The following is a 27,894-nucleotide window of genomic DNA, read 5'->3' as shown; positions in this document are numbered from 1 at the left end:
TCACCAAATGAAAGATGAAAGTCTTATTTCCATCTGATACTTGGTTATGAAATAGATTACCTAGTTACTAACTGACCTTCCAATTATTTACCTCTTTTTCACTTTAGTGTTACTTCCTTCATTCTACCTCAAATCTCAGTATCTCCTTACTGGCTCTATTTCTTCTCTGTGTAATGATCTCTGCTAGGTGAGGCTCCTGGGTAGCTCAGTCCATTAAGTGACTGACTTCAACTCAGGTAATGATCTCAAGCTGGGGTCCCGCATCAGCTTGGAGCCTGCTTCAGATTCTATGCCTCCCTATCTCTCTGCCCCTCCTTTGATCATGCGTGCACTCTCTCTCTCTCTCAAAAATAAATAAAGATTAAAAAAAGAAAAGATCTCTGCTGGGTGATAATAAATTACTTATTGATACATGTAACAATGTGGTTGAACCCCCAAATGCCTTCATTGGGAATTAAGGATGGGAAATACAGGGAAGGGCAAAAGGAATGGGTCGCCAAAGGGAACAGAAGTTCTTAGGAATGATGGACATGTTTATTATCTTAAATGTAGAGAATATTTCATGAATGTAACATATATGAAACTTTATCAAATTATACATTTTAAATAGATAAAAGAATCTAATATTATTTGCACTTGTATATTAATTGTATATCACCTTAGATATTTCTTCTTAGATGTACCATTCAGTGCTTCAAATTCATCCTGGCACATTGTAGGCACCACAATAATATGTGTTGAATGTCGAATGACTAAGGTTAAAGGCTTTAGAAGTTGACAACTGAGTGTTTGATTCAGTGAATATCCACTGTCTACTACTGGGCTGCTACTTGATAAAGTAGCATTAGCCACCTGTGACCACATAAAAACCAAACTAATTAAAATTAAGTGAATTTAGAATGTCAGTTCAGGTTCATAATGGCCACATTTAGCTACTACTACCATCCTGGACAGTGCACATGCAGAATATTTTTATCATCACAGAAAGTTCTATTGGACAGAGCTGGACAGATAAGTCCTGTGTACAGGAGGAATCCCAGAAATTCTTGATTAAAAAAGAATTAAAGGAGAATGAGGAGAAAGAAACAGAGATGGGAGGCAGAGGCAAAAGAAAGAAGAGCAGAAAAATAATTAAAATAATTAACATTCGACCACTCATGTAGTGCATGTAAGGAATCACTTTCTAATTGTCCTAATTACATTAGAGAGTTGATATATTTTAAGAGTCATTCTTATCTATTGATATTGTCATAAAAATCCTCAACAAATATTTTGTTCATTTTTTTAATCTTTATTTTTTTTTGAGAGAGAGAAAGAGACAGAATGTGAGCGGGGGAGAGGCAGAGAGAGAGGGAGACAAAGAATCTGAAGCAGGCTCCAGGCTCTGAGATGTCAACTCAGAGCCCGATGTGGGGTTCAAACCCAGGAACTGTGAGATCATGACCTGAGCCAAAGTCTGAGGCTTAATCGACTGAGCCACCCAGGTGCTCCATATTTTGCTCATTTCTGATACAAATTTTGTAAAATATCTTGCTATTTGGTTAATTAAGATTTTATATATCCCCATCCTCTCAGGGAATAGCCAGAGCTCAATGATATACTTCCATTTCTACCCTACAGTCATTGAGTTGAGCAGAACTTTCCTTCCATGAGGGGATTCCCCACTGAGAGACTGAATGCTCTTGTTAAAGAAGCAGAAAAACAACCAATGATTACACAAGCTCAGGAGGGGAGGAAAGCCATGGTGTTGAAGCTGAGAATTGAAAATAGGACAGGGATTTTATTAGAAAAAGGAGAAGGAATTTATATTATTTTTTTATATCTCAAGTCAATCACCAAGGCATTTCTTTTCCTAGGGATAATAGGGTAGAGGTGGGAATGCCTGATACACCCAAACAGATTGGTTTGCAGATAGTAGATTATGCCTCAGTTTCTGAGAAATGTGATTAAGTCTTGGTCTCATTGATCTCTCTCTTTTTCTTCATTTGTTTGTCTCTCATAGCAACTACAATAAGTAACATGTTTTTGCCTAAGGTATTTGTACTTTTCAAGGGGAATCACTGTTAATCCAAATGATTCTGATTGGTGAAATTTTAGCAGCATAGCTATATAAAATAAAGAATTCCATATAAAATTCAGCAGAGATTTTTTGTGAGATTTGACATCTAAATCCTTTTTCCATTTTACTCTATGTACAAGTCCAGCCTTATATATCCAACCTGTCTGAACTTAACCAAGATTTGAGCCGAAAACTTACATGGAGGTAGTTTATATGGGAATGTGGTTCAAGGGATATATATTGAAAGACAAGGCAGAAGGAAAAAAGAGAAAGCAATACAAGGAGAGACGATTGTGTTAACACCACTAAGGTATGGGTGCTTAATGTCATGGGTTATATGAGGAACATGCTGAAAAGCATCTTAGAACTTTTGGTTTTGAGATAAAGAAGTGAGAGACATTTATGCATCTGCTCTTATCATTTATTGTTCAAGTTGTATTAATTACCCCTTTTATTTTCTGTATATTATGATGTTTTGACATTCTTTGGGGCTTTACACACCTGGGGAGAGATTGCCCCTCTCAGGCAGGCTAATTCCTGGTTACGGTGAACAACTAGTCTGAAACCTGACTTTAATGTATAGACTGATGGACCCAAGACTGTGCCCTCACCCACTATCTCATGACTCATACACCAAGCCAGTATTACGTCTGCTCTAAATCATTCCAGAGCCAGAGACTAGGCAACTAGAGGCCACCCTATTGCACAAAGCCAATCCTGGACTCTTTACTCTGCCCTGTCTTGTCTTTGCCAAGGAAATCCCAATAAAGATCAAACCATGCCTTTGCCTTCTCCTGTCATCTGTCTCCGCATCATCCTGGTGTTTCTGATGAGTCCCAGTGTGGCTTAGCATGCTCCCTTCTTTCTGGGAATATAAACAATAAATTCGTCTTTCAATGACATTAGCTTCTCTGTTTTTTTCTCAGTCACATTCCATCAACTAAATCCCAGGTATAATTTTTTAACGCAAGGTCGGTGCAGCAGGTAATAACTCCTGCCATTCTGGTTACACAAGTCTGAGTACCAAACAGGTTCCTCCAGATGTTCCAGATTGCAACCCGGGCACAGAACCCCAGGGCACTGTGTACAAGATACAAAGTGTGACTAAAATTAGCCTGCAGGTTGCACATGCACAAAGCAGGGAAGAGTCCATGTGAAGTGGTCCAAGCAGTGGTGGCTGCATTCAGAAGAGAGGCCACAATGACTCAGGAGTAAGGCTCAGGAATCATTGATTTAGAACCCCTGCACTGTGACCTGAATCATGGGCCATACTTCATAATATACAGGCTGTGGGGCTCATGGGCCTGGCCCTTCTCTACATGCATGTGTTGTGCATTTATTATAATACAGTGAGTTCACGGAGAACTCCATTTGAAAATTGTCCCTAGGCCTCAGACTTCATCTGGCAGCTCTTTATTGAGCAGTAACCTCATTTCTGATGCTGCATCAGCAGTGGTCTGCCTGGTGAACAAAGTAGAAAAGGCGTTTATCTTTGAGATGTGAAACAAAGAATTACGGTAAAATGATTAATCTCTAATAAGCAAATAATTTGAATATGTTGTAGAAAAATTTTACTTTCTTTCAATTCAGCTTCCAACCTTCCCTTCTGTGTAAAGGTGGGGTTTATCTTTCTCTCTGTTGCATGTGTGACCACAGACGATGGGCTGATATGCCAGCTGCTCCAAATCAATTCTAAGTCTTATTATTTCAGCGTTCCTTTCCTGTGGTGCAACTGTATGCTGATGAGAGCACCTGGACCCATTATATCACCCCATGGAAATTAGGGCATGAGGAGCTGGCACCCCGATATTTTAAAAGTAATCAGTAATCTGATCCAGAGGTATCTCGTTTCCTGTCAAAAATGGTATACACATGGGATAATGAAATATTATAAATAATTTTATATTTTATAAATTTTATATTTATATTTATAGTATAAATAATAAATATATTATATTTANTTATATAATAAATAAATAAATATTATTTATATATAATATATTACATTATTATATTATATATTATATTATTTATATATATATGAAACAATTCTTGAATATAAAGAAGAGATTCTGTAAAGGACAGAGAATGGATACGGATAGTGACCCCTGCCACTTCCTGCTTCCCAGACTCCCAGGTATGAGGTAATACACTCTTTTGGAAAGGTATTGGATCTCTTGATGTGCTGAATTGAATTGATAACAGATCAGTTCATAGGAAACAAAGTACATGAGATTAGGCCTACGGGCCATACTCGTATGGTTTTTCCTTTCTTCTTCTTCTTCTTCTTTTTTTTTTTTTTGCTGCAAATTTTACTTAAATCCATTGGTTATATTCAGTATTTCAGAGAATGCAGTCACAGCTGCAAGGAGATTGTGAATTTTGTATAACTATACAAATTTTGTGTACATTCATCTTTCTCTAAATCACTTCAATAAAGGACTATGGTTCCAAAATTGATTGTAGAAAATTGTCAGTAAGTCAGAGCCTCCACCCCAACCTCCATACACAACAGCATCATCTTTACCAAGCAAGCTCAAACCTGCCATTTTCTCCCTCACGGAGTGTAGCACAACACTTCCTACTTCTCTAGAGGAATGTCTCTGAAGTGTCAGTTTCCCATGCCCATGACAGTCAACTCAGCTGATTCACATTTTCTCCCACTTAAATTCACTGCTTTTGGTCCATTGCCATAACCATTTCACTACACTGTAGGCCATCCAGTTGGTAAAATGTTCCACAACTTGGATTGTCTGATGTTTATTCATAATTAGATTTAGGTTATGCCTCCCTGGCAGAAATATCACCTAATTTGATACTGTGTTCTTTCAGTGCATCAGGTAAGATAGAATACAATTTTAATTTATCTCAATACTGATGATACATTTTGTTCATTTGTTTAAGGTGTATCTGCCTGGTTTCTCTGATAAAATCACACTCCTTTTTAAAAATATTTATTATATAAGCATATTAATATTTTATTGTTTATTATTGCTTATGTTTCATGTTTGTTACTTATATTTGTTATATTTCATTTATTTATGTTTATATGTTATATATGTATATGTTGTATATATTATATAGTGCACTTATAAATTATATGTGCATATATAAATATACATACACATATATGGGTATGTATAAGGGTTTTAATACTGTATTATTTATTTTAACATTCTGTTGTCTTAGTATTGGCCAGTGGAACCCTCTTTTGGCAATATATTCATCTATTTTAGAATACTTCATTGTTTTCTGGAAAAATAAGTTATTCCAAACTTATCTTTCCCTTACCTGCCTGGTTACTATAATCAGCAATTTCTTTAAGGCATCCTGTCTCATTTATTGAAAAATGATATTTTGAAGTCAAGATCTGAAAGGTAGATGTGTTCATCATTTTGAGATGTCTCTACTCACAGGACATCTCATCTATCTCATCTAATTTATCTATACTGAAAACCATGAGTTCATTCCAATACCTTCAATTCTAACCCAATAGCATAGGAGTTATCTTAGTTATATTTTTCACATTTGTAATTTCCTTCTCTAATAGTGAAAAAACTTGGTTTCCATTAGCCTTGAATATGTGTTTATTTAATTAATTTTTCTTTCATAAGTCAATCTGTCATCTCCGCCACAACTTTGTCCTCTGTATGGAGACCCTCTTCACCCTATATGGGCACCAATATCCTATGCCACATAGCCTTTATCAATGAATTCTCTCCTCATACTACTTGAATTCTGCCTGGACCTCTCCTTTCTGGAATTGCCTTTCTAGCCAGGTTTAGATTCTTCTCCTACACTGAGCCACCTCTGTGGGTATACCTTCTTTACGTTTTTTAGGCTCTTGATCTTCATGCGGGTCAATGACTCCTCTTTCCCTATACTCAGTTCCCATCTTATTTGCTTTGTTCCCCTAATCGATTTTGCACTGTTCAGGGAAAAAAAGGAGGGGGGGAAGGGAAAGGAAGGGAAGAGAAGGGAAGGGAAGGGAAGAGAAGGGAAGGGAAGGAAAAGAGGGGCTTGGAATCATTTATAACATCCTTTTTCCCCTTACACTTCACACTCAATCTATTAACAAATCATATTGGCACTATATTCAAAGTATGTCCAGAATACTATCACTTATTACCATTGCTGTTATGGTCCAAGATAACAGCATATTTCCTCTGGATGATCACAATAGCCCCCTTATTGTTTTCCCATTACCTCTATAGTTTAGTTTCAACTAGAGAAGCTAATTTGGTCACTCATCTGCTCAAAATCCTTCTCTTTGTTCTCCATCCGATTGTAGGTTAAAAAAAAAACCACAGTGTTTACAATGAACTACAGAAGTTACATAAATTGCCTTTATACCTGAGTCTTAACCCTTGGCCTCCAAAGTGCATTATTGCATCTAATTATATCTCCTACTTCTATATCTTCTTCTTTTAATGGTCTTTTTCTGCTGTTCCAAAAGTGTGCAGGCTTGCTCCTAACTTCTAAATTTTGTGCTTGTTTTTCCTCTGTGCCTGGGATAGTCTTACCCCAGATATCCTCAAGGCTCATTTGCTTTCTCCTTCATATCTTTGTTGAAATTACCTCCTCCTTAGCAAGACCTCACTGATGAACCTTTTAAAATTTAATATGCTTAATATATTTCAGCACTCCTTATCACTCTTTCCTAAGTTATTAGGTTTTCTTTGCACTAATATTTACTAATACTGTGAGGTTTGCTTATTATTCAATTCACTACTGAGAATACAACCTCCATGAGGTCACAGATTTCTATTTCTGCTGTTACTACATAACTGCCATGAAGGACAGTGCCTCTTGTATAGCAAGTACAAATAAGTATTTGTTGAATGAACTAATTTTTGTGTGTATTAAATGAAATAAACTTTTTGATGCATAAAATATATAAAAAAGACAAACGATCTTCTATCTATCCTTTTTTCTTCATTAAGTCATAAATCATTTCAGGTAAGGGATAATATATTAATTCCTTTCTCTCCCAAACATAGCATAATTAGAATAATACTGTACTATTCAGTAATCATTTATTTCAATCTGTAGAATTAGTGATTTATTGAAACATTGTCTCCTAAATTTTGTAACATTTGGTAAGATTGCATGGCTGTGTTTACTTACTTAGTCCTTCCCTCCCTGACAGATGTGGTATCAGTGAGGGTCCAGGAATTTTTCTGTAACTGCCAATTAATAAAGGTTTTACTGGTATAAGAAAGACTCATTATTTTGTCTTCTTCCTTGGTCCCTTTTTCTCTCTCTTGTTTATTTTCACTCCTTTTGTCAGATTCCTTTCTTATAGTAAGTGGTGTGATTTTAAGTAGACCCTAGTGTCACAAAAATCAGAAAGTTTTCCATTAAAAAACATTCCTAGATGAATTCTGTTTCGCTAGGGAATAGGGTAGGCAAAAATGTTTTTATTCAATCATGTTGAAAAATGGAAAATTTCCACTTTAAAAATATGATTTAACATTGCTAAATTCCAAATGGTACAAAATCCTTAATCTACTAGTAGAGAATCAGCAAGACCAATTGCCTTATTGCAGCTAGGAGAAAGGCCCAGAAAAAAACATTCTCACCCCACTGGAGATGCAGAGAATCAACCTGAATTTAGATCATTGAAATCCTTACCTTTAGCAGGGGATGCAGTCACTGATAAAGTGCTAACTTGGAGCTGCAGTGAGGCAAGGCTTGACAGAGCCGGGTGAACCAGGACAATAGAGGGTGACCCTATCTCTCTATTCCAGGCTAAAATCCTCAGATAATAACAAACTTCTAACACTGGAGGAAGAGAAAAAACATAGAGAGACCCTCATTTTTGCACAGGCTGATACAGAAAAAATACTAAAGCTGAGGGTGGAAGAGAATCATTGAGACGTCTCCAGCAGTCCTGTTTACAACCTAACCACAAAAGTGATACACTGAAAGTATGATAGCAACAACAAAACAAACCAGCTCAAACCTTGACTAGATTGTCTCACCTTCTCCCTTCTTGCTTCCGAGCATGAACACTCTTCATTCTAGTTTCTATGGTCCTACACATGGGTTAGGCTTTCAACCAAAAATTATAAGTCACACAAAACAGTAAGAGGCACAGAAAGCAGCAGAGCCAGTCATATGTGACTCAGGGGTTGAAACTATCTAGCAGGGAATTTCAATCAACTATGATTAAGATATTAAATATCTTTTAGTGGGAAAAAAATTGACATTTGTTTGAACAAATGGGTAATTTTAGCGGAGAGAATAAAATGAGAAAGAGACAAAGGGAAATATTAGAAATTTTAAAAAATCACATGGTAATAGAGGTGAGAATTGTCTTTAATGGGCTCATCGGCAGAATCCAGAGAGCTGAGGAAAAGCTAGTAAACTCAGAGGTGAGTTAACAGAAATCAATCAAAATGAAACTAAAGAGAAAAAGAGTAGAAATCCAGAACAGAGAATAAAGAAGTTTTGTGATTAAACTGTCTAACATTGGTATATTTGTAATCTCAGAAGAAAGAAGGAGAGAAAATGGTATGGTAATATTTGAAGAGATATTTGTGGAAAATTTTTCAAAAATAATGAAAGGTATCAATTCCTCCAGAGCTAAAAATTTCAGAGAACAATGAGCAGAATTAATATATCCCCAGAACACACTTGGACACATCTTATTTGAACTGAAGGAACACAAAGATAGAATATATTAAAGGCTTCCAGGGAAAAAGAGGCAAATCATGTACAGAAGAATAAAGGTAAGGGTTCCAACAGACATGCTATCAGAAAGAACACAAGTCACTAGACTCTAATGTGAAATCTATGCACTAAAAAAATTGACTGAGAAATAAAGACATGTCTAGTGAAATAAATGAAAGTTAATATGACTGCTGTTCTAATTCCATTATTGCCACCACCACCCAAATGGAATCCATCATCTGAAGTGTTACATGACAGAAGATGTTGGAGGAAGTTCTTCGGACTAAAGGAATTTAATACGAGACAGAAACAAAAAAAAAATAAATCAATAAAAAATGTGGCTTGATATGATAAAAAGCAAAGAAAATATAAAATGTATGTACTTAGTAGTAATTTCTCTAAAAGACAATTGACATTTGAAGAAAAATTATGGCAATCTGTTTATCCCATATGTATGTGTAAAATTTTTGACAATAGTCAGAAAAGGACAAAATGAGAATATTCTAGCACTACACTGAAGTAACACAATTTCTGATGACAGACTAAATATAGTTGTGTGCCAACCTCCCAAGCACTATCAATTTTTATTTTTAAAAATTTGTGTTTCTAAAGTGGCATGAATAACAATAAGCAAACACTAGAGATAAAATGAATTCATAAAAAAATGCTCACTGCAAAAAAGGCAAAAAGAGGTAGATATGATAACAAAGGGATATGCTTCTTAGCTGTGGGTAGATTTAATCTAAAGATTTAATGGCACAAAAACAGGCACATAGACCGATGGAATAGAATAGAAAACTCAGAATTGGACCCACAAATGTATGGTCAACTAATCTTTGACAAAGCAGGAAAGAGTTTCCAATGGAAAAACGGCAGTCTCTTTAACAGATGTTGCTGGGAGAACTTGACAGCAGTGTGCAAAAGAATGAAACTAGACAACTTTCTCACACCATACACAAAAATAAACTCAAAATGGATAAAGGACCTGAATGTGAGACAGGAAACCGTCAAAACCCCAGAGGAGAAAGCAGGAAACAACCTCTTTGACCTCAACTGCAGCAATTTCTTACTTGACACATCCCCAAAGGCAAGGGAATCAAGAACAAAAATGAACTATTGGGACCTCATCAAGATTAAAAGCTTCTGCACAGCAAAGGAAACAATCAATAAAACTAATAGGCAACCAACGGAATGGGAAAAGATAGTTGCAAATGACATATAAGGTAAAGGTCTAGTATCCAAAGTCTATAAGGAACTCACCAAACTACACACCTGAGAAACAAATTATCCAGTGAAGAAATGGGCAGAAGTCATGAACAGACACTTCTCCAAAGATGTCCAGATGGCCAACAGACACATGAAATGATGCTCAGCATCACACATCATCAGGGAAATACAAATCAAAACCACACTGAGATACCACCTCACACCAGTCAGAGTGACTAAAATGAACAAATCAGGAGACTATAGATGCTGGCGAGGATGTGGAGAAATGGGCACCCTCCTACACTGTTGGTGAGTGTGTAAACTGGTACAGCCCCTCAGTGTGAAGGTTCCTCAAATAATTAACAATAGAACTCCCCTATGACCCAGCAATAGCACTGCTAGGAATTTACCCAAGGGATACAGGAGTGTTGATGCATAGGGGCACATGTACCCCAATGTTCATAGCAGCACTCTCAACAATAGCCAAATCATGGAAAGAGCATAAATGTCTACCAACTGACGAGTGGATCAAGATGTGGTTTATCTATACAGTGGAAAACTACATGGCAATAATAAAGAATGAAATCTGGCCATTTGTAGCAACATGGATGGAACTAGAGGGTGTTATGCTGAGTGAAATAAGTCAGGCAGAGAAAGACAGATACCATATGTTTTCACTTATAAGTGGCTCAGGAGAAACTGAATGGAGGACCATGGGGAGGTGAAGGGGAAAATATTTGGGGAGAGGGAGGGAGGCAAACCATGAGAGACTCTTGAATACTGAGAACAAACTGGGGACTGATGGGGTGGGAGAGAGGGGAAGGGGGGTGATGGGCATGGAAGAGGGCACTGGTTGGGATGAGCACTGGGTGTTATATGGAAGCCAACTTGACAATAAACTATGAAAGAAAAAAATAAACATTTAAAATTAACTAATTGATGTATAGTAATAAATGGCCTAATCATAAAAGTTAAAGACTGTAATTGTTTGGATGGAAAAATCAAGACTGGGGGACTCCTGACTGACTCAGCAGTTGAACATGTGATTCATGATTTTGGGACCATGAGTTCAAGCCCCACATTGGATATGGAGCCTACTTTTAAAATAATTTAAACAAATATTAAAAAGAGAAAAAGAAAGAAAAATCAAGACCCTGTTATATGAGGTTTAAACATAAGATAAAGATAATATAAGAAGATAAGATAATGATGAGATTAACATGGCAAAAATTTTAGTCTTTAAAATTTTCTACTTAAAAGTTTGATTTTCTTAAAGCAATAGTACAAATATGAGAACATAAAAAACATGCATTTTTGGTCATCTTTCATAGCTGTTTTTAGAAGATATATACATATAAATATATCTTCTAAATTTTCTAATTTTAGAAAATAGAGAGAGAGAGAGAGAGAGAGAGACAGAGTGTGAGCAGGGGAAGGGCAGAGAGGAGGGAGACACAGAATCTGAAGCAGGTTCAAGGCTCTGAACTGTCAGCACTGAGCCCAAAATGCGGCTCGAACCCATGAACTATGAGATCTGACCTGAGCCAAAGTCAGGCACTTAACTGACTGGGCCACCCAGGCACCCTAATATAGATATATCTTCTAAATATGTCCTGTGTATATCTATATATCTCCTGTAAATTTTTCATGATTTGATCTGAACCTCAGGTGTGGGTGGGCATCTGTGAAGAGTTTGTACATAATTTTTGAGTGCATATGTTCCTTTTCAAAAACAGCCCGCTCACCCACTGCTTAAAATGGACCATTATTGCCAGTTATTTTTACTCTGTGACTGTATTAGTCTTTGTTCACAGCTCATTGGAACCACTGTGCATAACCAGCAGGGAAACTAATACAGAGGGTACATTCTATATTAAATGAAATTTAATATAAATGAAATTTATCTCCAGGGAATTTGCAATTTGACAAGAATATGGGCTCACAGCCATAACTTGTAAACTGATGTAGACTCTAGAACTGTAGGCAGAAAAGATAAGTCACGTTCAGATGGAGAAAGGGAAGCACTTTGTATATAGCAAGAAAAGAAGAAATATAATGCATAGAGAGAAAAGGAAATGAGTTCTCATAAAGTTCAAGATATATAAAGACTACTTTAATTGGTGTCTGATGACTTTTTAGCTCCTGTTCTAATAGCTAATGAAAACCATTTTTCTTGTATCTCACTGTTTCCATGCAGTATTCATGCACTCTTCAAGTAAGTCTTTTTCCTTTTCACTTAATTTGTTTTGACAATTCACTCCATGAAGTTAAATTACTCTAATTTTTAATTAGTAATATTATTACTAATTAAGATACTGCTAACCACAATTTCTGACATGGAATAGATTAATTCATGCTGTATTACAGCCATCAATAAAAAACATGTATTACTTGTAATGATATACTTAGAAATGTATTGTGTTTATTGCTCTGCAACTATTAATGTGCCAGTTTATTTTAATTTTTTTGTTTAACATTTATCTATTTTTAAGAGACAGAGATAGAGCATCAGCAAGGGACAGGCAGAGAGAGGGAGACACAGAATTCGAAGCAGGCTCCAGGCTCTGAGCTGTCAGCACAGAGGCCCACACAGGGCTCAAACCCATGAGCTGTGAGATCATGACCGGAGTGGAAGTCAGACGCTTAACCAACAGAGTCACCCAGGCGCCCCTGTGCCATTTCTTATATCTATTCTTGAGTGCATACAGTATGGTGATAGTATTATGAATAATGTGTTATCAGAAATAATGGCCCCCAAAAGATGTCCACATGTGAATCCCTGGACACATGAAAATGTTAGATGGGAAACGGGATTTTGCAGATATGATTAAATTAGGGTCTTGAGATGGGAAGTTCTCCTGGATAATTTGGGAGGGCCGAAAAATCATGATGGTCCTTATAAATTAAAAAAGGGAGGCATAAAATTCAGAATCAAAGAGGTTTTTGAAGATCTTGCACTACTGGCTTTGAAGATGAAGGAAGAGTCCATGAGCCAAGGTATGAGGCCAGCTTCTAGAAACTACAAGACAAGAGAACTAATTCACCTGTGGTGCCTCCAGAAGAAACTAGTCTCTGTCAACCTTGATTTTTCTATAGTGAAATCAATGTTTGGCTTGTGATCTCCAGAACTGTAATAAATTTGTTATTTTAAAGCCTCCAAGTCTGTGGTAATTTGTTACAGTAGCAAAAGGGAACTCATAAAAATGGTTAAGGGGTGCCCAGGTAGCTCAGTCAGTTGAGCATCTAGCTCTTGACTTCAGCTCAGGTCATGGTCTCATGGGTCATGGGTTTGAGTCCCCGGTCGGTCAGAGTCTATCCTGGCAGTGGGGAGCCTGCTTGAGATTCTTTCTCTCCTTTCCTCTGCCCCTCCCCTGCTCACTCACATGCTCTGTCTCTCTCTCAAAATAAATAAACACACACACTAAATGCTTAAAAGTTATTAGCAAATGAATATGATTTCTAGGAGTGGCAGAATTGCTGTAATTCAGTATGAGAATGTTTCATGGTTTGGGCTTCCTGGAGTTTTGATGCAAGTTATCTAACTGGTGTCTTGTTCATCAAATCTGTATCCTGTACCCATAGTTACTGTGTTGTAGGTAGTATACTGGATACTCATTGCCTTTTGTTTATTAAACCAACAAATTTTTATAACCCATATCTTGTGTACTCTTCAATTATTTCCAATTTTTCCTCATGATTTTCATTTTTTCAGTAGGATATTGAGGAACAGGGGAATTTGATAAATTGCCTAGGATTCCAGCTGACATTGGTTGGAAAATGGCACAACTTAGATGTAAACTCAGGTCTTTCTAATATCAGTGCCTATGTTATTGTACCATACTATCTACCTTATGGCTCAATTTATTTATTTTGTTTTTCCAAATAGTTTGGAAAACTGTGGTTGGGGGCCTCTGTACAACCTGTCAAAAGGCTTCATAAAAGCTATGGAAGCAAAGTCACCGAGGGACAAGCAGGAGAGAGGGTCACCTTCCAGTCAGTGCACGTTGTCTCTTCTTAAAGGAGAGAAATTTTGCTGTCCATCACCCTAACGTACTCCATAATAAGTATGAACTAAAAACTAATTCTAAACTAATAGTTCATTTTTAGATGTTTTAGAAATCCATAGTCATCTTCCAAATTTTATTGTGAATCCTCTGTCTCTTGACCAAAAAATCTATTCCTCCAAATTCCATAAAATTAATTTAGATGGAATAACATCCAAAATTCCAATCAGGTTTTATGGAATTTATTAATTTATCGACATCTGTCAGTTATTCAACTGAATCTACTTAAAAGGCAAACATTTTAATTATTGATATTATTCAATAATTATTAATTAAGCAAATTAATGGCACTATATTAATTCAAACTTTAAAATGTAGACAATGACAAAATTATGCAAACGTGTGAGGTAATAATCTTGAGAATACTTTTCCTTGAGACATTATCATTGTGGATTTTTATTTTATACAGTTTTCCAGAAGCATTTAACCGAAAGAGTGAAGGATGAATTCCAAAATCTCTAAAAACAATTTCCTTGCAAATTCTGATTTCATTAAAGTTTTCCATAAAACAAAAGATAGTGTACCTAGAAAAGAGTAAAGATATTTAAGAGTTTTAGGTAAAATTTTAATTTTAATCCCAAATATTGAAATTATCTAAAACAAAATTCAATTAGTATGAAATTAGCACGTTTTCATATGCATTCTTTAATAAAATGATATTTTGCTATTTAAAATTATTTATGCCCTCATAGTCAAACATATAAGATACATAAGTAACTAATGAGAAAAATGGATACAGCAGAGATTAAAAAATGAAAATTAAAAAAAATCAGACTCTTGAAAATTAGAGTGTTTGCTAATATTCATTTTTAGGACCTCTGCAGAAACATGAACTTTAATAAACAATTTGTGTTGTTTTGTTTTTGTTTTTGTTTTGACAAGAATATAATCCATAGCATACATTTTAATTGCCACTTGCCAATACCTGATCCATGAATTCATTCCTGGTAATTTAATCTGTCACTATTAATCTAATAGTAACTTAATCTGTCAAATTAAGCTCCTAACAGTACACACTCAATGCTGCTTTTACATTAACTAAAACTGAAAAGACTATAGATCCATTCAATGGATTACTCATAGAATAACGTGTGTCAATATTTGCTGACTTGCTAATTTCTCAAGTATATATTTGTGAGAAATTTATAGGACAGAACTGTGCCATACATATAATCTCTTTTATGCAAACAGCATAGTGTTTAATCAAATTATTTACTTATTTTATATTTATTTATTTATAGTCACTAGTTCATACATTTTTATAGGAATAGGACCAAAAGTTAAAAAATATATATCAGACAAGGAATTAAGGTAAGGAATTAAGGGAAGAGGATGGATATAAGGTAAGTTTTATGTGTATTTGATAACTTCCTGTAGTGTTTTAATTTTTAATTAGAGGCATATATTGAATATATTTTAAAAATAAGTATAAATGAAATTATAGACATAAAAATGAAATATTATTAGGAAATGGAGAAAAATATTTAGTAATGGTATCCTATTTTTTTTCTATAACTCAAATTAGTTAAAAATATCTGCCAAGGCTTTAAGCACAGTTCCTGAGTTCTGGGTATCAGTGGGTGCATGCAATTAGCAGACAGGAAACATGATAGCTAGTTTAAGTACATTCCAATTTGTCTTTTTTTTTTCTTTTTTTGTAGCCTATAGAGTCAATTAAAAACTCCTTAACAAATCAAAAGCTAATTTTAGTAAACTGGAACTTACAAAAATCTAGAAATCTGTTGTATACAATCTTTAAATGCAATCAATTCTATCTATTCAATCCCTCTGTATACTAGACCAATAGAGTTTGTTCATATCATCTAAGACTAGATTGTACTTTCTATATATGACAATGTGGCAATCAATACATTTTATGATTCTCCTAACACAGGGCTCAGGCAAGGCTTAATTTTCCCAACTCCTTCCTATCCCTCATCTAATTAGGCTGTACGACTATTCTTACTAAAGCTAGGTGAGATGTAGTTAAGTTTGTCCTTTCTAGTAGTCTTTTCAAAGAGGAGTCCCCTTAAGCCCTTGATTCCTTTGAATTACTTTATAGGGAAGATGCAGTGGTAAAGCAGTGAACGTTGATGGAGTCAAAGTTGTAAGGTCCTAGATCTCTGAATTACCATGGAAGAAAGGCTCTTACCAATTGAGTAAATATCTTAAATCATCATGTGAGACAAAAAGAGAATACTTTGAGTTTTACCACTACAATTTGAAGGTTTATTTATTAAAACAGCAAGTGTTACCCTAGCTAATATATAATCAAGTTTTACACTGCATTCATTTTTATTTTGACTCATATCTTATTTCTGAATTCTTCTTCAGAGAATATAAATTAAACACACATAGATATATATTTTTCCCCTCAGTAGAAAAGGATAAATGGTATTTGGGAAACTAAATGACATAGTAATTTTCAAATTTGCAAATTTATGTAATTACTTCTATGTTGTTTACTTAGTAAACCTGATATTTGGAAATTTTGGAGAAATATACCTTCTTCAAAACCAGAATATGGAAGGGGAGAGTCAAACTTTTTTCTTGATGTCTATAATCATAGTATTGGATGGGGAAAGTCCATGCAGCACAATTTATTTCAGAGTTTTGTTAGTTATGGCAAGTGTCATTATTATATTTATTATCTTTTTTGTTTAGAAACAAAATAAAATAAAATAGCAAAATTTGTCCAAGAAAGAAATAAAGATTTCCATTGGCTCTTTGTCAAATTAATATGCGGTGATATTGACCTGAGGGCCCCAGAGGAGAGGATGTGCAAAATAAGTAAGGGCCTGTAATATGTACTCATTAAATGAAGCCAGCCATAAACCCACAGGGATTATTGTTAAAACTTTGACACATATCTTAGGAATTCAACGTTTCCTTCTTTAGACACTCTGTTGTAATAATTTATGATTCTAATGGTCTTTCATTACCTATGAAATCAATACAACGTATAACATTTACAAATAAAAAGGTCTCTGTGTCTCTTACCTGTATATTTATGCACTTTGTGTAGAAGACTTACAGCAAACAAGACTGTGTTCTGAAAGCCACTAAAGTCACTAATGAAGGGGGCTCTATCCCCATTCACAAGCATGCGTGTTGGCAGCTCCTTCTGGAATTCATATGTTCTAATTAAAGTTGTAGGAAAGAGTGGTGGAGCTAAATAATCCACAAATAAAGCCCAACTTCTTTCAAAATCAGCTTCTTGCTTAGAATAATATTTTAACCTAACAGACAAGTGGGAGAAAGTATGCATTTAGAGTTAGTCTACCCAGAATTTTGCCAACTGAATTTTCAAAACAGATAATTTGTTCAAAATGACATTATTGAACTTTTTAGGATATAAAGAAATGTGGTGTTAATTTTAGCTCCCAGACTTGAAAATGTGAAAAAATGTTATTAGAATTTTAAATGTGGATATTACCATCTCAGAACATATGTGTTTTTAATCACATGTTTTTCCCTTTTCATGAAGGATTTACATTACTTACACAAACTGTGAAATGTGACCAAGTCTCATTGTTTTAAAATGTAAGGATAAAAGTAAAAGAAAATTGGCAAAATTTATGCTGAATTTAGATATGTCTTAAAGAACACAATTTTCATTTCAGGTAGCCAATAAAAATGAAGTAACAGAATTTTTCTTGCCTTTTTGGGGGCTTGGTATTAGTTTTTCTGATGATATATCCTAGAAAGCCACCTTTCTGTTTTTCAGGTATACCGTGTAATGATTTGATATATGTGTATGTTGTGAAATGATCACCATAGTAAGTCTAGTGAATATTTGTTACCATGCAAAGTTACAAATGTTTTTCCTTGTGATGAAAACTATTAAGATCCACTCCCTTAGCAACTTTCAAATAAGCATCACAGTATTATTAACTATAATGTTTATGCTGTATATTATATCCCCATGAACTATGTATAATTAGCAATTTGTACACTTTGTCTTCTGAGCCCCCAGAGGAACAATTCCTATTGACTGATTATTAACTGGTTAACTCTGTGTAAGTGGCGAGGGGGAGAGGGGGAATGCATGAAATACTATTCCTGATTTTTTGCATATCTCTTTCCTTTTTTTTGCATACTGGATAGTTCAGACACTTTAAAGTGGAAACTCTAAAAATCAGATTCCCATCCTCACCAGGGTTTGTTGTTGTTTTGTTTTCTTGTCATTATTTGTTTATTGATTTGCCCGGACAGATTCTGTTGTTCATTCTGTGTTCTCTGTAGGGAGTCATCACTGAGGTCCCTGCTCATAAGCTTCATGGTCAGCTAATGATTAGCTAACGATTCCCTTAAATTCCTTGAACCAATAAGTCTTTCTTCCTTTGCTGAGGAGCCCTGTGTAAGTGTTGGGGAATACCTTCAGTGCTAAGGCTTACTTCCTATTTGTTCAGGGCCTCAAGGTAGCCAAAGGAAGATATTAGGGTTCTCTCAGTTCTTGTCTGGGTATGCCCTCACTTCTATTAATAGCTGTAGGCTCCCAGAACTGTTTGTGGGTCCTGAAAAAGACAAATGATCTGTAGATCTAGTAACAAGTAGCCACCAACCATTTTTAGACTGACTTCAATCCATTAACAGACGTTTGCTTCAGTGAACAGGTTTTTGCAAGTATCCAGTAAGTGACATCTCTTCATTTCTAAAAGTCAGTCAGTAGGGAATGGACTCCTGGCATAAACATGCCTCTAATGCCAAATGACAATGGTCTTACCTGAATAACCCTCTTATACTGATGACTTAACTCACTTAGATGCCTAAAAATCTACCAATCTGTAAACTCTGTATCTCCTAATAACTTATCTCAAGATGTGAAGAGTGCTCTGCAGAGACTTGAGTGAAAAAGACAGTGTAAGATGGAAAGATTATTACCATATTAAAACAAAATAACTCTAGATCCATTCTTACCTACTGTGAAAATTTTTATGAGCGACCTCCAAAGATGAGACATGTGCAGCCCATAAGTACTCCAACAGGTCATCAAAGCTACTAGAATGTGACTTTACATGCTATTCAAGAAAAAAAAAAGTCATTAATATGTAGGCAATTATAACAATCTCTTTTCTTGAAACTCAGTCTATTTACAAATATAATTTTGCAACATTCTAAATAAGGGGAGAACATTTATTCCCTAAGAGTTAAGATATAAAAGAAAGATGTAATGCTTAACACTCCCTAAAGAGGTTGATATCAGTTATTTTAATTACTAGTGATACTGAAATCATAGGAAAGGCATAAATCATGTGTTTAAGAAATGTTCAGGATTTATACGGCTCAGAGCCAGACCTTTAGTATTTCATGTATTTGTTTTCCTCTTGCCATGCAACGAACTGTCCACAAAGTGTTAAGGGTAAGAGTGTTTTATCTAATCATATGCAATATAATGAAGAAGTTCTCTAAAGGGAAACCCAATCTTTAGTCATTTACTCTTTCACCCATAACACTTTGCTTTGGACATCAATATTTGATTCTGACTGTCGAATGCTCATTTCAATCAACTCATATGTGATTTGTTTATCAAGAGAGTTGAAATAAGCTGATCAAATTCACCACAACCTATCCCACAACTGCATTTCTATGTCAGTTATTGCTCAGTTGTCCTGAAATTATGATGAGCTTGGACACTTCATGCACGAGTAAGCCATAATGTCTCTGGGTTCACATGTGTGTGTGTAACTTATTTAGTATGAGAGGAAGAGATAGGGCAGCCTCGATCCTGTATTAGTAATGAGGATGCTATTGAGGTATGATGCGCAGCAATTCACTCATACTAATATTGCTGTCACCATAATATTTTCACATTAGGAACTTTATTCCTCAGCAACACATTGTGGTACATTAAGTGCTATTCAAATATTATCTGGCTACCCTTGAAAAGTGTTAATTAAACCACAAACACCCCCCCCCACACACACACACACACATACAACCTGGTAAAATTCATTCCACTTTTTCATCACTTCTGGAAAGGATGAATGACAGCTAGAAACATTGTAACAAAAATTCATCTGATCTTTGGGTGGTGGCAGAAAGGTGACATTGTCTGATGATATCCCCATTATTCCAGAATCAACCGCAGCAAGGAAGGGCATTGCAGACAGAAAATAATTAATGTCTGTATAAACAAAAATTTATTAATATTGTTAATATCTACAAGAGGTTGTTTCTGAAGTAAAGAAATCTCTCCTAAAAGTAAACCTACAGATCTAGAAATGTGGTAAAACTTTAAGTAGGAATTTTGAGAACTTTGGGAAAGTTATCAGAAATTTCCCTTAGTGTTGGGGAACCTGGGTGACTCAGTGAATTAAGCATCCAACTCTTGATTTTGGCTCAGGTCATGATCTCACAGTTCATGAGTTTGGGCCCCTCTTTGGGCTCTGTGCTGATAGCGGGGAACCTGCTTGGGATACTCTCTTTCCCTTTCTCTGTCCCTCCCCTGCTCATTCTAGCTTTCTCTCAAAATACATAAATAAACATTTAAAAAAAAAAGAAAATTTCCTTAGTGTTATATGCAACTTGAATATGCTTCTCTTAAAAATCCTACTCTCATAAAGCAAAATAGATTTATGTTTTACATTTATTATTTTATTTTATTAAAAAATTTTAAGTTTACTTAAAAGTGAGAGACAGAGAGAGAGCACGAGTGGGGGAGGGGCAGAGAGAGAGGGAGACAGAATCTGAAGCAGGCTCCAGGCTCTGAGCTGTCAGCCCAGAGCCCAAAATGGGGCTCCAACTCACAAACTGTGAGATTATGACCTGACCTGAAATCAGATGCTTAACCAACTGAGCCACGCAGGTGCCCCGTACATTTATTATTTCAAATTATGGATAATAATAATTATACAGGAACATAAAGTACTAATTAAATTCTGAGGCACAGTAAGTGAAATTTTGAAAAAATTAGCAACAGAATTCTATACTTTTCCAAGTTTTTATTCTAAAGCTGAAAATCTGATGTAGCTTTAAAATGTTATAATATTTTATGTATATAATATTTTATCCAGATATTTCTCTTGTTAACAAGATTTTATCTGATAATATAACACACATTTTAATTCTGCTATATGTGTTTAAATCAAATTTTGAGATTACTGGTTTTCCCTAACTGATATTTTCATAATTAAATAAGCTAATCAGTAAATTTAACAAATATCTATCTCAGGGGCTCCTGGGTGGCTCAGTCGGTTGGGCTTCCGACTTTGGTTCAGGTCATGATCTCACGGCTTCTGAGTTCGAGCCCCACGTTAGGCTCTGTGCTGACAGTTCAGAGCCTGGAGCCTATTTTGGATTCTGTGTCTCATTCTCTGCCTCTCCCCCACTTGTGCTGTGTCTCTCTCTGTCTCTCAAAAATAAATAAATGTAACTTCGCTCAGGTCATGATCTCACAGTTTGTGGGTTCGAACCCCCCTTTGGGTTCTGTGCTGACAGCTAGCTCAGAGCCTGTTTCAGATTGTGTGTCTCCCTCTCTCTCTGACCCTCCCCTGCTCATGCTGCCTCTCTCTCTCAGAAATAAATAATCATTTTTTAAAAATTAAAAAAAAAACAAATAAATGTAAAAAATATTTTTTAAATATATATCTCAAAACCTACTTCAAGATATCCACATTTTAGCCAAACAGATGGTTTTTTTTGTTCGTTTGTTTTTTGTTTTTTACAAAAGCAGTGATTCTGGTATGGGTTTTTGCTTCTCTAATAAGGATCTTAAGTTCCACTAATTTTTTATGGAAACGTCATCGATTTCAGGTTGATTGTCACATTGAACTCACCAGCCCACCAACTGTCCACAGAGATGCACAGCTGATCCCCAGACTTATGGCCACAGTCTGTACTTTGGGTGGGATCGGCTAATCTCCCTAAAAGAGAGGAAACGCAGAGTTGGGTTTACTAGGTCCCTTTCCTAGCTGTAGATACAAACACTAGCTAGATACACCATGTTTACGGGAATAAAGAATTGTGTCAGCTTTCCTTTCACATTGTCTTCCCTTCACTTCATGACTTTCTGCTTCCCACCTTCCATGCATATTTTTTTTCCTTTTCCTTATCATCCCTAGAATGATCTACTCTCTCTCATAGGCCTTATTTTTTGTAACTTCTGTAGTCTGTGTTTCTTCTACTTACTAACTGCTCTGCATCTTTGATATTAGGGAGCGAATATTCATGTACAGTAAACAAGGTCTGGACTCATTTGCTTAAAACCATATCCTTTTTCATTGATTACCTATTGTTTGACCGTGGATAAATAACTTCTGCAAGCCTCAGTTTTTTCATGTACATACTAGAGAGGATAACAATAATTACCTCCTAGAGGTCTGGGGCTTTTAAATGAGGAACTAAAAAGTGTTCAGCTCGGGGATGCCTGGCTCAGTCTGTTGAGTGTCTGACTCTGGATTTTGGCTCAGGTCATGATCTATGAGTTTGAGCCCCGTGTCGGGCTCTGTGCTGACAATGCAGAGCCTGCTTGGGATTCCCATTCTCTCTCGCTCCGACTCTGCCCCTGCCTTACTTGTGTTCTCTCTCAAAATAAATAAACTTTTAAAAAGTGCTCAGCTCAGAGAACACGTGCTGCCATAAAGATTAGCCATTATTCTATTTTTATCTTTTTGTCATCCTCTCTTACCTCCTACTTTCAAAACATCCCTTTCTGGTTTTTTTTTTTTTTCACACTTGATATTTTTGTACCTTCTGCATCTACTCGCTGCATATCCCTGAAGCTGACTCTATGCCAGTCTCTTTCCCTGTTTCAACCATTTTCATACTGGCTTATTCTCTTTACCCCTGCTAACTTTCTCTTTTCTCTAGCTCCTCCTAAACACTATTTTGGCTCTCTACTTGCTACCCCAGCCTCTTTCCTGCCCAGTCCTTACTCACCTGTTGGGCACATGCTCTTTTCCTGCAACATTCACATTTTTTTCTTTATCCTTCCTTTCCCTTGCACTCACTATAGTATTTCTTCTCACCAGTTCATTTCCCATGAACCTATTTCGCTTCCCTTTTACTTTCTCATTCTAGTTTCTCATTTGGCTCTTCTTGACCGGATGACCCTTCAGTGGGCAAAAGGAAAGGTTTGAGTGGTTCTGCTAATTAATGGAAATTTCCCAAAATTGTTAAACCTCTTTTGAACTAGAATAATATTCAAGTATGTGAAACATACCTCTCCTGGTTAGGAATTGTTTTAAATCTACTTTAAAGAGTCTCTGCCCTTTTAAGACGACTCAGTCTCAGGGGATGTTTCTCCATGATGCTAACCTGAGGGTTTCCTTATGTTCCTCACTTCCTTGTCTTCTACTCTATATATGAAACTGGACTCCAGTTCCATTTTTGTTAAATCCCCAAAAAACTGCTTCATTAGTGATTCCAAGTCACTTGCAACTGCACGTGTCTGAGACTGAGCCCTTATTTTTGATAGTCAAGGAAGATTAAATCACGAACCTTCTGTTCTTTGTCAGAGGACTTTCAGGACTTTTCTGGACATCTTCAGCCCTTTCTCCTTCTTTACAGCCAAGCTGTGCCTGCCTCCAGCTGTTTTACTTTCTGAAGAAGTTTTTTTCTTGCCTTTCCATGACAAGAAGTATGTCATTCTCAATAAGCTTGACCAAAAATTGTTTTCTGTCATACTCACTTCTTCCAGAACAAAATTTAATCTTATATTTATTACTATTCAAATTCAAAATTTTGTCATGAAAATACAGCAAACCGCATTTTCCAACTATATTATTTCTGTAGCATGCTTATGTGTCTCCCATACTCTAAACATTTTCCTCTTTCTCTATTTTTCTCGTGTATACCACACTAATTCCACCAATTCTCTCTCCTTTTGTTCTTCCTAGTTCTTTGTCCACAGATTACTATTTAAAAAGTCCATCAGTATTGTACCCTTTTTTCAAGGTTCATTTCAGATCTTACTCTATTCCCAGATTATTCCAGCTCACAACATTCACTTTTGTCTAACATCTAACATTCAGCTCTTTCTTGTTCTATGGTTGTATCATTTCTAACTCTCCTTCTTAACCACATTGTAATGGAGGGCAATGACATCTACTCTCAATTTCTTGTATACATGCCACAATCTTCCCCTTTTTCATCTAAGTGTCACTTCGTCACTTCCTTATCCTGCCTCAGACTCCCAGTATCTCTTCCCAATTCAAATATTATTCTGATTAAAATTTCAGCTAACCAATAAAAATAAATGAATGCTGACAACACATGCAACTAGACAGATGAATCTCTAAATAATCATGACAACTAAAATAAACCACACCCAAAAATGGGCACCCAACTGTCTATATGAAAATTCTAGATAATGCTGTCTAATCTGTAATGATGAAAGCTGAGGATATAATGATGGAATGATGTGAAGTTGGGGAGTAGGGGAGGTGAGTAGTTGGAGGAATGGAGGCAGCTGGGAGAGACTGGGTAAAGAGAAGTTCCTGAAGATGAGAATACAAAAGGGAAAAGAAAATTTTTGGAATGACACATATGGCCGTTATCTGTGGTGATGGGCTCAAAGTTATATACTTACACCAAATTCACCAAAAAATGCATTTTCAATATGCTGTTTATTCTGTTTATTATATATATTAATAAACTATATTAAAAACTGTGTTAAGCAATCTAGAAGAAAACATTTAATGTGTTTAAGTATTGTGTAAGCATTAGGCCCTTGTTACCGAACTAATCCATGTTGCTTAAGAGCCCAATTAAAACTCTCCTGTCTGACTTTAAAGACCTCTCTTTAACCTTAGTTCATCTTCTCAAATAAACAACCCATTACTCTTTCACATCCTAGTTCTGCTGGCGTGGTAGTCTTCTCCCAGTACAACCTGCCACCTTTGTAATTAGTATTCTAGCAATTATATTTTCACAATGCCTCCATCAAGCTCGTTGGCCCTATTCTCTTCCCATGATATCCTCAGCCCATGGTTGTCACTCTTTTTCCTGAACTACTCTTGTGCTTACAGTCTTTATCTTGTCTTTGAGACTTAGAATAATGTCGGTGAAATATTTTCACGGGCTATTTCATAGTTTGTAATTCTGTTTTGGTTTTCTCTAAGTACATAATACAAGTACATAGAATTCAACTAAGTAAAATCAGCCACTTAAAAAAAACCCAGTGGAATCCCATATGTTGTATTCTTGAATGAAAATAATATTTTGAAAATACCTTATCCAATATTCTACTTTGCTGTTTGTTCATTACTGGGCCCAGGGCTGAAAATTTTCCTAGGAGTAAGTGTGTGCACTCCTTGGGGGTGTTGGTTACTTATTTATAGTGGATCTTACGTTTTCACTTCTCCAGAACCATGTCTCAGAGGTTCATATATTCTTCTTTTCCATGCCAAGGACACCCCAAGAATGAGAATTATACTGGATATCAGGAGATTCTCCCAACCAGCTTGGATATAATGCCACCTCAGAATGTTATCATAGATGAGACCTTGCAGTCTCTTTCCCTGTCTTTTCTATAATACCACCCATTTTCTCATTGATTCATCTCTTCCAACAGTGTTTTCTAGAAGTTGATAGTGAAGGTCCCTTACTTCTCATTGAACAAGATAGCTTGGGGCTTATGATATTTTTGTTGCAAACAAATGTCTACTTTCATTCTTCATTAGAGATATTATTTTCAGGTTTTCCTATAAAGTTTTTCTCTTTTGTCACTCTAATCTATTCGATTATAGTCTAATCATATTTAGAACTATAGATAATGAAAATTAATCTTATACAGCCATGTGTATTTAATGTATATCACCTTAACTGCTTTATTCCTGGATGTATTCTTTAGTGTTTAGAACTAGGCTTGGTCCCAATAGCACATCAATTAATAGTTATTGATATTGATTAATATCAATTAATATTAATAATACTGAATGAACTAGGCCCTATATGCTGTGCTTTGGTGAGTGTGGTAATCACTAGCCATTTGTGGCTATTTAAGTTTAAATTAATTAAAATTAATTAAAATAAAAAATTCAGTTCCTCAAAAGCATTAGCCATTTCAAGTGTTCAGTAACTTCATGTAAGCTTATGAGAACTACTTCTCTCACAGAAAACAGTGTAAATAGAAACATTTCATCATTGCACACAATTCTTTTGGACATTTCTGGCTAGCAAAAATCATGAATACGTGATAGAGATTAGGCAAGAACACAAATGGCTGGAAAAGGATTAGGAAGGAGACAGAAAAAAATAAATTTTTAGAAAGATGGTGCTAAATGTACAAGGTACTACTTCCTAATTAATTCACACTTAAATCAAAGGGTCATTGTAATGAAAAAAAGACATTCTTACCTGTCTGATATTGCCATCCATGCTGTACCGGCAATCCCCATAAAATATTTTGTTCATTTTCTGGTGAAAATTTTGCAAAATATTTGGCTGTCTTATTCAGTAGGATTTTATACGTCCCCAGTCTCTCAGGATAAAGCCAGAGGTTAATGATGTACTTTCTATTTTCTATCTTATAGTCACTGAACTGACCAGGACTCTCTTTCCACAGAGGAAGATATACATCTGAGACATTGGACGCTCCTGCTAATGAAGCAAAAATACAACCAATGATTAGACAGGGACAGGAAAGATCAAAAGCCATGGTGTTTAGCCCAGAGAATGAGATTATGACAAGACCTTTGTGGGGAAATGGAGGAGGAAGCTATATTGTTTTTCTGTGCCTCACCTAAGCAACACCTTCAACTGCCTTCCTCAGTAATAAGAAGGTGGAGGTAAACAAATGCCTTACCAATGATAGTAGGCTACCTAACTTGTTAATCATCTCAAAAATTGTTGGTTATGGGGGCACCTGGGTGGCTTAGTCGGTTAAGCGTCCGACATTCGCTTAGGTCATGATCTCGCGGTTCGTGGGTTCCAGCCCCGCGTCGGGCTCTGTGCTGACTGCCAGCTCAGAGCCTGGAGCCTGTTTCAGAGTCTGTGACTCCCTCTCTCTCTGACCCTTCCCTGCTTATTTTATTATTAATAAAAATATTTTAAAATATTGTTGGTTATGTATCAGTCTCTAGAATTTTTAGTAAGACTGGGTTTCTTCCTAAATTTACTTTTGTCTCTATATTCTGTCTGTCTCTCATATTAATTATAATAATAAGTTGTATGTCTTTCCCAGAGTTACTTGAATTTTTAAAATTTTTATTTTATAGATAGAGTGTGAGTGGGGGAGAAGGGCAAGAGAGAGAGAGAGAAACTTAAGCAGGCTCCATGCTCAATGTGGAGCCCAAAGCACGGTTATTCCATGACTCTGGGATCATAGCCTGAGCCAAAATCAAGTCACTGCTTAACTGCTTGAGCCACCTAGACACATCTAGAGTTATTTGAGTTTTAAAGGACAACTGTTTATACAGTTTCATCTCTAATTAGTGGGATTTCAGCCACATAAATATACAGTTAGGTAAACAATTTTAGATAGAATTTGTAAGACATTTTAGTGATATTTGGGACTTATCAGATTTCTTTGGAATTTTAGTTCAAGTGAAAGTCCAGACTTTGTACGTCAGACATATCAACCCAATTCCATGTTACCAGAATCTGCACCAAAAAGTTGTGTGCAGGAAGTTGATTTGTGGTTACAGAATAAGAGAAAGAAAAGGAGAAAATAAAGAAAGGAGGAAAAGGAAATACAAGGAGAGACTATTGGTTTGCTTCCACCAATGGTGTGAGTGCTTAATGTTTTCTTGGGACTAAGGAGGAACACTCTTATGAAAGAGCCACTGGCCTTGAGGGCAGGAACTGAGAAGCATTTTCTCTGGTCAAAGTGACCCAAAGTGTAGAAACTCTCTTGCACTTCTGGTTGCACAGACCCGTGTGCTAAGTGAATTCTTACAGCTGTCTCGGTGGCAGCAGTGGCACAGAAGCTTAGGGTGATAGATAAAA

At 35.9% G+C, this 27,894-nt stretch overlaps 1 protein-coding gene across 1 annotated transcript; it reads right to left on the bottom strand.

Moving 5' to 3' along the window:
* Positions 1-14,427: 14,427 nt before the first annotated feature.
* LOC144235839 (protein LEG1 homolog) lies at positions 14,428-26,605 on the bottom strand. Its single transcript, XM_077769435.1, has 6 exons — positions 26,305-26,605; positions 21,783-21,869; positions 19,947-20,131; positions 18,925-19,025; positions 17,005-17,243; positions 14,428-14,528 (listed from the first exon to the last, which is right to left on the bottom strand). The coding sequence occupies exons 1-6, from the start codon at positions 26,603-26,605 to the stop codon at positions 14,428-14,430; spliced, it is 1,014 nt and encodes a 337-aa protein (XP_077625561.1).
* Positions 26,606-27,894: the final 1,289 nt, after the last annotated feature.

The sequence above is a fragment of the Crocuta crocuta genome, unplaced genomic scaffold (assembly GCF_008692635.1).
Source record: "Crocuta crocuta isolate KB4526 unplaced genomic scaffold, BGI_CrCroc_1.0 scaffold646, whole genome shotgun sequence".
In the NCBI taxonomy this organism is placed as follows: Eukaryota; Metazoa; Chordata; class Mammalia; order Carnivora; family Hyaenidae; genus Crocuta; species Crocuta crocuta.
Note: the sequence above shows the minus strand (reverse complement) of the source record. Positions and strands in the feature narration are given on the sequence as shown.